The sequence below is a fragment of the Urocitellus parryii genome, chromosome 8 (assembly GCF_045843805.1).
Source record: "Urocitellus parryii isolate mUroPar1 chromosome 8, mUroPar1.hap1, whole genome shotgun sequence".
NCBI classification, from domain to species: Eukaryota; Metazoa; Chordata; class Mammalia; order Rodentia; family Sciuridae; genus Urocitellus; species Urocitellus parryii.
Genome location: NC_135538.1, coordinates 105,573,423 through 105,583,884, shown reverse-complemented (window position 1 = coordinate 105,583,884; position 10,462 = coordinate 105,573,423). Strand labels below are relative to the sequence as shown.

The window sequence follows — 10,462 nt, the reverse complement described above, 5'->3', positions numbered from 1 at the left end:
CAGTCAATACCAATCAAGACTGGAAACAAATTTATAACTGGTTCAGAGTCATGAGGAAAACACTCAGCTATGTCTTTATTAAAAGGCATTTTACATTTGTTAAGGCTTGAAAGCAAGGCCTGTTATTTTATCACCACAGTTAAAGGTCTTGAGAAAATCAAGTAACTATCACTTGGAGTGTCTTTATAAAATGAAATGCTTGTCCTTTTATAAAAGCTAAGCATCTTTTGCTAAATGAGTCAACTCCCCAGCTTATAAAACAGAACTATCGGGTGGCCAGAAAAATATGTCAAATTCAAACGTCAGCTGGATATTTTATATTTTAAATATATGCATAGTTAATATTGTGAAATCTCTAACTATATGTAAAATACTTTAGATGATTGGATCCTTAAAACTATGTTTTGCCAACAAAATGAAACAAAACAAAACGAAAAACCCTAGATTACTTTTATAGAAATACAGATTAGTCCAAACCTTATATTAAGCAACATTTTATTTACTTTTGGTAGTGGGATGGGGGGTTTGAATCTATTTCCTTAAATCACATTAAATATCATTATGCACAGTTTGGATCATACCTAATTAGGAGAGAAAATTGCCCTGAAACTAAGCTGAGCAAGGATTGACCAGGGGAGAAGAATGTGTAGCAGGAGGAGGATACAAGCCTTCTGATTTGAGCGGGAGAAAGTGGTGGACACAAGGCCCGGGGCCGTGTGCAGAGGGTCCCAAGGCCAAGGACGAGATCACTTACATTCTCCTGACATCAGAATCAGATGCTTCACATGGACCCATTTTTCCTAATGCTTTCTTCAGATTCTTCTTAATGTGGTAGGAAAACCAAACAGGAAAGTGATACCTTGAGAATCACTGAACTTAGTTATAGTCATGAGCATCTCTTCTTTCCAAGGAAGAAGACACCAGTGTCTTGATCCCCCGTGCAGCTAAGCTGGCTCCTGGCCAGGGGGGATGAAGGTGAACCACAGAGGCACCTACTGGACACCTGTTGCTTCCAGACTCATTTAATTTTAGATGCAGATCCTCACAGTGAGGGTAGATTCTTACTAGACACACCTGCCCTTCCTGCCTGTCTCCTTATTCATTCTATTGATCTAGGCCTTGCTGATTCCTGGGCCCCTGAGCTGGTCCAGCTCTCTCTGTTCCAGATATTCTCCATTCTAAGACCCTTGGGTACTGTCATCCACAGAGCAGCCACCACCAGGCACAGGGCTGTGAAGGGCTTCTGTTGCTTCATTTGACAAGTGCCAGGAAATACAGCCCAGGAAACCACTTCCGATATGTCTTTTCAAAAAACTTTTTGAGACAGGATCTCACTATGTTGCCCAGGCTGGCCTTGAAGTCATGACCCTCCTGCCTCAGCCTCCTGGGCAGGTGGAGCTAAGGCATGTACCACCCACCTGGCTGGAGGGCTTTTCTTTGATGTGAAGATCAAGATCCTACCAGGGCCCTGCCAGCGGGAGGAGGGACAGTGCCATTTCCTGGGAAGCTGAAACTACCTTGGGGTCCTGTGGTCACAAAAGCTGACTGACTGCGTTTTCCACATTTCAGCTCATTTCTGTGGTTCCAGGTGGCTTCCAGACCTCTTGTCTAAAAGGAGAGTCCTATCCATGTCTGTGACTCTGAATTTGTCAGAGACTTGTCTTCCTTAGTCAGGAGATGAAGGAACTGTGCTCTGGATCAATTAAGATTTTACTTACCCAGCTCATCTTGTATAGTTATTAAAATCTTATCCGATCCCTTCTCTCTGGGCCAACCCATCTAAGAGGAAGTCCTGAAGAGGTTGGTCATTTCAACTCTATAACTGAGTCATGGGGTGACTGGAGTGTGGCTCTAGTTTTCTGCTTCTGCCTCCCATGAACCTACTCCACACAAAACAATTGTGATGTCAAAGTCCAAAGAGACAAATAAATACAAAATGAAAATAGGACCTCGACACAATCACAAGGACCACCTCCTTCCCACAAGCTCTGGAGTACCGAGTCCAGATGTCAGTTTTCAATTCTCCCCAAGGTGGTTCCTGGCCTCACCACACCATAGCTAAGAGAGGGTGCACTGTGCATGTGACAAGGTTAAGGCAAAGCCCAGAGAGTCTGGAGGAACTGGAGAAAAAAAATATTTTGGGGGGAAAAAAGTAATTAGAAAGTAGTACTATTAATATTATTGTTATTTTTACATATGTAACTCTAAGCCGATAGCCAGTTGCATTATATGATGATCTACTGCTGAAATAAAAAGGTGTTTTTGAATTAAGTACCCAAAAGAGCTTTCCTTCTCTAACTCCTACCCCTCTTTAAAATGGTTATAATTTGTCACAAAATACCCCCACAGGGCTCTAAATATTGCCGTTTATGTAAAACCAACTCAAGCATAGGAGGAACATCTAGAAAGAACAATATTGACTTGGTTTGGCCTGTTTGTTTTTAAAAACTTGACAATTGCTGGATTCTGATATTACATCAGCCTCCTTAGCATTCTGTGGACTCCCCTGGGCTGGGGAGCTGCTCCCCCTGGGGTCCCTCTGTGTTCCTTTGCAGGTGACTTTGCAGAGGAGGCCACCTGGGCACAGGAGAGTGAACCACCCCCTTTCTTCTGGCCATGCTGTAAGATCAGGAAAAACTTCCCAAGAAACAGCTCGATTTCACACTAACTATAAGACCTGGATCATTCAAGCTCTCAGCCCTCAGAAGTCCAGTCTGGGGCCTCTCCTCACAGTAAAAGGGGCTGTTTCCTCACCAGTTCTCCATTTTAAACATCTCCAGGGGCGGTTTCCAGAGAGACTGTGGAAAGGTTCCTTTAGGGTGGAAATGAATCAACTCATTCTGCCTTTTCAAAGCTCTCTCAGGCTTGTAAATTGTCCTCCTGAGAAACCTGGTCTTCCTCAGTTGGCTAATGGGGAGAGCTCTCTTGCTTCCTCCCCTGGTTTCATCAATGGGCCCTATTTTTTCTTTGGAGCTCCCTGGAGGCAGGCGGGTCCAGGGAGCGCTTGGGTTAGGATTTGTTGATGTTTCCACGGAAAGGACCGTGCTATCCTGCCCTCACTGAGAAATGAGCCAAGTCCAGGGGCTTTCCGGCACTTGGGAGCCTCACCCTCCACCAAAAAGCGAGAGGAAGGAAAGGACTGTGGAAGGTGAGGGCCAGAGGCTGATGGATTTCCTCCTGGGGCATTCAGTGGGCCAGGGAGTTGATGATTGGTTCATTTTTCTTCTTCGTTTCCTCCACACAGGTCTCCATGCTCAGGCAGGGTAAGCTCTTAAGGAGGCGAAACTTGAGGAAACAATGAGCAAGGAGGGAAAAGTAGCTGGAACATGGTTGCCTTTATTTCATCTGGCAGCTGAGTCTGATGGATGGTAGCAAAGTTAGCCCAGATGGGTACAGTTTTTTTCTTCAAGTTTAAACCACATGGTCTTCCCAGTGTGGATGTTCTCCCTAAGGCAGTCCACCATCATGCCACTTCCTGAAGTCGACATTCTCATCCAGCAGAGGCCTCAGTCGAATTGGCCCTGAGCAGCCGCCTGAAGGTACCCATTCAGCCCACCTGCATCCAGGTGCAACTTGGAAAAACCTGGAAAGATATTTTTGGCCAATTCCTGCTTTCTTCCCATAAGGTTGGGAGTTACATGATATCCCAGTCCAAGATTTAGATCAGGGGAGAAAAGACCAAGTCTACCAGGGAACATCAAGCCTCATACCAAACTCTTTTGCCTTCACCCCTCCCCCCTCCCCCCTCCTATCTGCTTTGTCACAGACCACAAGCCACTCACTGATAAGCACAGTCAAACCCAGGCATGAAATTGCCCATGAAACACCCACTCCTAAGCTAGCAAACCCTGTGGGCTTTTTGGCATCAACACTACTCTGTCTAGCCTCCCCATCCCAGGCACCCTGGTTTGGAATGGCATGCCAATTTTCTTCCTGGAAAATTGCCGGACAACACGGAAAACCCATGGTCAGCACCAGCCAGGCGCACAACAGCACTGCAGTGAATTGAGAATGTGTCTGAAGTGACTTTGCAATCTGGCCTTCAGTGCCCAAGGACAGCAGGGTCAGAAGCAGTGAGCTACTGGCGGTGTGTTTGCCAGATGTCCCAATCCACCGCCAACTCTCTTCTCCCCCATTCCCTGCGTTTCCCCAACCAAGGCATGGATCTCTCTCTAATAGGAACTCAAAGGGCATTTGTCCTTGGCCTCGCAGTTACTGACAAAGAAGAGGGAGGAAGAGGAGACGGTGGGTGGGGTGCGTTTCTAAAGCATCTGAGTGATATTTTGATATTGGCAGATGGAACTAGTCACCGTTCGGCAGGTCAGTCCCAACTGACCAGGATACACCCATCCCAGATCAGGTTGGCCGGCAGAGAGGTGGTCTGTTTCTATCCTCTGTGCTTGCCAGATTCCTGCGTGATAGGCAGGGGATGGCGCTGACCTTAAAAGATGATCATGGGCTGGAGTTCTGGTGATGCCAGCAAGATGGGGACTGATTTAAAAAAAAAAAAAAAGTTTGCGGAGGCATTGCATTAGAGGAGTCTGTAAAGTGGAGTTCTTGGGGAGAAGTGGAGCCCTGTGCATCAGGACGGGCATGGGCAGGGCTCAGGACCGGCTGAGGCGCTTGGCGACATCGGCATAAGCCAGCTCGATCTCGCTGTCTGCTGCACAGGTGTTGGTGAACTCGTCCCGGGCATAGGCGTTCTTAAGGTACCTCCACAGGCCTGTCATCTCCGCTGGGAAATCGTAGTTGCGGTATTTCTTGGCCACAATCTAAAGAGATGACAGGAGGGAGACAATGTGAGTGCAGGGAACAAACCACCTTGGTGCACCGCTTCGCACCAGAAGCAGAACGTTGGCAATGCAAGCGGGCAGCACCGCCTCTATATTTATTTTCTGTTTCTTAAGTGTCATTTTCCTCTGACCTAGTGGTTCCACTTCTAGGAATTTTTTTTTCCTTAGGAAATAATTGTGGAAATACACAGAGATTTAGTCACATAATTTTGATCATAAGACGATTCTGAATAGCAAAAAATAGTGCATAAACTCCAATGTCCAACAATCCTTAAATTGGGTAAATACTTTCTGTATATAAATACTATGGGATACCAGAGAGTCTTTAAAAATGCTGCTGCTGAGAGGAATCCAGTGATCCGCAAAACGTTTCAAGTAGACTGTTAAATTTAATGTGTAGCGAACCCCGGTATGAACAGCAGCAAGCACCCATTCATCCCGTGCTCTGCTTCTGGTGCCGCTTTAAGCACTTGGAGAACTGTTACTTTATTTATCCCTAAATTACTTCATAAGAAAGAGCTTATTATATTCCAGTTTTACAGAGAAGAAGAGTAAGGCACAGAAAGGTTAGGCGAGGAGGGATTCAATAAAGAGTCATATTTAATCTTTACTAACTTCAGGTTTGCGAACATCAGACAAAGTGTATCTTTTAATTTTGTTTCTTTGTGTGTAATACAAACAAAACAAATCTCTTAATATGGCTCGTTTGTTTGTTTTGAAGTACAGGGGATTGAACCCAGGGTGTCACAGGCTAGGCAGGGGCTCTACCACGGAGCCACATCCCCAGTCTCCAAATCAATTTGTTTTAAAGACGGAAGCTCCTTTACAAGAGCAAAGCAAAACCAAGAGAAATGAAGTGACTTAGACTCTGCTGCACAGGACACGCAGGACACCAGTATCTATTGAGTAATCATGACCATTTATCACAGGCCCTCTCTCTCTCGTCTGTGGTTCTTTCCACTTTAACGCTTAGACCTATGTAAGTCATGGGCCAACTCAGGGTTCTTAGTTATGAATCGAATATTGCTGCTCAGAGAACAATTTCCCTGGGGCCCAGACATGCTGAGAGCCCTAAGGATCTGCCTCAGGTTCAAAGTCCTCTAACTTTGTCTTGCTTCTCCCCCTCAATTACAGAAAGAAGCTCTTTCTGGAACTCCCTTATCTGCATGAAGATGAGATCCCCCCCAAAGGAAGGCAATTGCCCTTCCCCATGACTATAACCACACCTGGAAGGTGGGCTCCTTCAAATTCCAAAGAGAATTATTTCACACACTAATTTCTGTTTCTGGGTCCACTCATCTCCTTAAGAATCATTTAGGACCCCTCAAAATTGCCACATTATCCATCTTTCTCCCCAAACCTGGCTGTTGGTGAGTGCCTGGACCAGGACACCTCAGCGTCCACGGATGGACAAGAAGCTGAGAGCAAGCCCGGCAGAGCCAGAGGGTGAGGATGCACGCGCAGCTCTGACGTTCTCAGCAAGCCTTGTGCTCATGTTTCAAATTTGCTCTTTCATATGAAAATGGTTAGCTCCCACAGCCCAGAGTGAGTTCTGGCATCTGAGGCCAAACTGGAGGCCTGACTTGGCTCCCCCTTGGCTCCTTCTGCACTGCAGAGGTTTGCCAGGCCCTGGATCTGATAAGCTGGATCAGCAGAAATCCAAGGAGACAGGAGCGGAGGCCCAGCCTTTGTTCCCTCGCAGGCCGTCCTCCGTCTGATCTCCGGCTCCTCTGAGAACAACCCAGTGAACTTCCCCCAAGGACAGGCGATTCACTGAGTCAACCGAGGGCTGCAAGGAGCTGGAGACATCAGGGGGTGGTGCACGTGGCCAGGGAGAGCTGTTTGTTTGCCTTATTCAACAAATGATTCATCATTGAAGGACGGATACATGTTGGAATAAGAGAGGAGAGAAGCAAAAAAAGGAAACAGGAAGGAATCTAGTCCATGCCCCTTCTTTTAGGCATAAGAAAGATGAATTCCAAAAAAAGATAGAATGGTTTGCCCTAGCCCGTGCTGCAGTTGGTGGAGATACAGGACTAGAACTTAGATTTCCTGATCTTTCCATTATGTGGCTTTGCCACAGTGTGACTGAATAGGGATCATAATGTCCCTAACAGTGCTCCTTATTCCTCAGGAAAAGGTGAATAAGTATTCTTTAGTGGGTGAAGCATTCAGGAGGTGATGACTTCAAAGTGACACAGCTTTGCAAACCATTGTTATGGTCTGGACATGAGGCATCCTCCAGAAGGTCCTGTGTTAATGCAGGAATGTTCAGAGGTGCAATGATTGAATTATGAGAGCTGTGACCTAATCAGTCCATCCTGGTTTGAAAGGACTAACTGGGTGCTAACTATAGGCAGGCGGGTGTGGCTGGAGGACATGGGTCACTGAGGGTATGTCCTTGAAGGGTTCCTCTTGTCTGTGGCCCCTTCCCTTTCCCCTCTCTGCTTCCTGACTGCCATGAATGAAACAGTGCTCCTCTGTCATGTGCTTCTGCCCTGATGCTCGGGCTCATGATGGGCCCAGAGAAATGGACTAAACCTCTGAAACTATGAGCCAAAATAAACTTTCCCTTCTCTTAAGTTGTTCTTGTTAGGTTTTTTGGTCATGGTGATGCAAAGCTAACTGACACAACCTCCAAGTGACTATTGGCTTGGCCATGAGCCCAGCGTCTTCCTATTAATAAATTGGATTTTCCCAACCCATAGGCACGTGATTCCCTTCTGGTTTCCAGCTCTGACCAAGATCCCGTGGGAACACTGGTGCATGCACAGCTAGGTGATAGCAATGCAAGCTTGGGGTGCCTGATTGGAGGAAAGCCTGTATTACTAGCTCAGGTCTTCAGCTGAAAAGCAATAGGCATAATGTACCCTGTGGAGGAATGATGGAATCTGAATCTTCTTAGTGCAGGGTAGAAAGAAGTTGGCTACCATAAGGTTACTCATGTGGCGATCATTGTCTGGCTGAGATAATAAGATATAGACATGTGTAAAAATAGGAAACAGCAAGATGGTAAGACACCTTTTTTTTTTTTTTTTTGCAAGCAGTGAGGGTTAGAAAAGGATGTGGGAAGAAGTGTTAGTTTAGAGAACTTTAGGGGATATATTTCCTTTTTTTTAAGTGGGATGCACAGCAGACTGGTTTTGTGTTGTTCCAGAGAACAAATGAGATGCCTGGGCTCCATATAAGGAGGGGTATTATAATAATCCCAGCTGTTCAAAATGGTAAATATGGCTCATTAGGCAGAGGGTTCCTTACCACCCAGAAATACGCCATCACAGCTTCCCAGAAGCCTGTCACAGGTTCAGCAGAAAGCAGACCAGTTGGGTTTGAAGATTGTTTTAGGTGGCCTCTAAATCTCAGGTTTCCAAGATTTGTTGTCTAGGAAAGGGTTATACCCCACAGGCTGCATATGGTAAGAGCAATGAGAGCCAGGAAGTGCCCTGCTGTCTCCATCTCTTCAGCTAATAGACAAGGAAGAGGATGCTTTTCTACCCCAGGGATCTGCTACAAGATCTGTACACAAAGAAATGTATGAAGATACACATATAAGGGAGATGCTGGGGTGTGGTCAGCAATAACTCCAGGAAGAGGGCTTTGGAGTGATATGATTATCTATAATAAAAATATTGCATTTATTATATATTGAGTCCCTACAATATGCTAGACCCTTTCACACCATATTTACTCTCCCAAGAACCCTAGGGTAAGCAGTATATACCTATTTTATAAATGAAAATGGAAGCTCAGAGAGGCTATACAGGCAGCAGAGGCTGATGTTGGGTCCCCATTCACCTGACTTCAGAGCCCAGGATCTTGACATCCACACAGGTGACCTGGGCCTAAGATGCAGTTGATCTCACCAGCACCCATGCACAGAGCTCCCTTACCTTGACCACATGGAGCTTGGGCAACAGATTGCAGTCGGCCAGGGTCAGCTCATCCCCATCCAGGAACTTGCGCAGAGACCCCTTGTCATTGTCCCCATGGGTGTTGATGTCAATCTCCTCTGGCAGCGGGGTATTCAGGTAGTCATCCAGTTTCTTCAGTGCCTTGTTCAGGCCTCTCTCAAGGGCTGTCAAAGAAGAGCAAAAGAAGGATCTTGAGTCAACTCTCTTGTCACTAGGTACAGTCAAAGGACCTTCAGAATTGAGTAGCTCATTCCAACTGGTCTCCCTCCTCATTCTGCCAGCTCACCACACTCTGCAGAATACCTGGTCGCCATGAACGTGATGCAGGACAAGTGTATTAAATGGCCCCCAAAAGCAAACCCTAACCAAATGATGAACATTAGAAAACACCACCCACTGCCTTTATTTATTTATTTTTTTGTGGAAAACATATATAAAAGGAGAAACAAAGCAGTTAGGATAAATGCCAAAGTTTTTACAGGGCTTATCTCTGGAAGTTCAATAATCCTAGTCAACTTTTATTTTCTTCTTTTGCTTGCCTATATATTGTCAATATTCTACAATAAATCCACACATTAATTTTGTAGTACGAAAGGGCTATTAAGTAAACAATAAAACTTTAGAATTCTGTGGATAGAGATGCAACCAGATTTTGTGGAAGCATTAACTCTGGGTTAATCTTTGAGACATCTGGGCGTCATGCATAGGAATGAGAGCAGCCCTGAGTGGTACTGCTCTCAGAGGAGCAATGCGGACCAAGGACGCACCCTGGTGTAATCTAGGGCAGGTTGTCTACAATACAGAGCTGTCCTGTATGGCAGGGCCAGCTTACCAGGCAGCAGTGTCCACTAGAAATGTCCACCAGTTGCCTGAACACCTGTCAGAGATACCTCTCAAAGAACAAACATCAGAAGGAAGATGATATGGCAGAAGGATTTCATTGACTTGTTTCAATGATTATGTACCAGGTCACTCATTTAAGACACATGAGCTGAGCAAAAGAACAACAGTGGGAAGTCACTTTTCAACCAAAGTCCTTCCACCCAGAATCTCACAGTCCAATCTTTGAGCACTGACAAACACATTCCACCTGAGCACAGAGGGTGGCCTTGGAGGGAATGGCTGGTCGGGTCATTAGCCACTGCACCTGTGTCTTCAGCCCCATCCCCAAGGGCTGTTTTTCCAGACTTTGGTTTAGAGCCTGCCACGGAGATAATGGGAGTCAGGCCTGATGCTCCTTCCAGCAGATATGAGGGGGATGTTGTCTGCGGGAGGAGAAGCCGAGGGGACGGTCCTCTTGTTCTGATTTTCCCAGATGTGCCTTCTGTAGCCACTCCTCCACAGCCTGCTTTTGTCTTTTCACAGAAGGCTTTTTGTTTGAGACAATGGAATGACACCAGCCCAAGAAAAATCAATTGAACCCTTACTGGAATGTGTGCAGACCGGCTGGAGGTTGGATGTTAGTTTCTCAATACTTCCTCCTCCCTGGTATGGCATTTGAACTTGGGCTTCATCGTCTGCTTTGTGTTTCCAGTTTGGGAGAACAGAATGAGCAGGGCTGGGAAAAATGCTTGTATTCCCCTTAGCAACTGTCTAGACTGTGATGGGATTACCAGACTGTTCAAGGGCAACGGCGGAGGGAGGGTGGGTCCTAGACCATCTCATTATGCTTTTCTCCCCGAAGCACTTGTGATTTGTACTTGATTTGTTTGCTTCCTCAAATCTCTCTACCCCTTTCAGTTATACAGACTATGGCGA

The 10,462-nt window shown here is 46.0% G+C and overlaps 1 protein-coding gene across 2 annotated transcripts in view; it reads right to left on the bottom strand.

Annotated features, from left to right (window-relative positions):
- Positions 1-807: 807 nt before the first annotated feature.
- Clic5 (chloride intracellular channel 5) overlaps positions 808-10,462 on the bottom strand; it is a 146,436-nt gene continuing 136,781 nt past the window's right edge. For both annotated transcript variants that reach the window (XM_026394490.2, XM_026394491.2), the window contains exons 5-6: positions 8,684-8,868; positions 808-4,772 (exon numbers count right to left, since the gene is read on the bottom strand). In XM_026394490.2, coding sequence (XP_026250275.1) covers positions 4,605-4,772; positions 8,684-8,868 — 353 coding nt within the window. In that variant the 3' untranslated portion in view covers positions 808-4,604. The remainder of the gene's footprint in view (positions 4,773-8,683; positions 8,869-10,462) is intronic.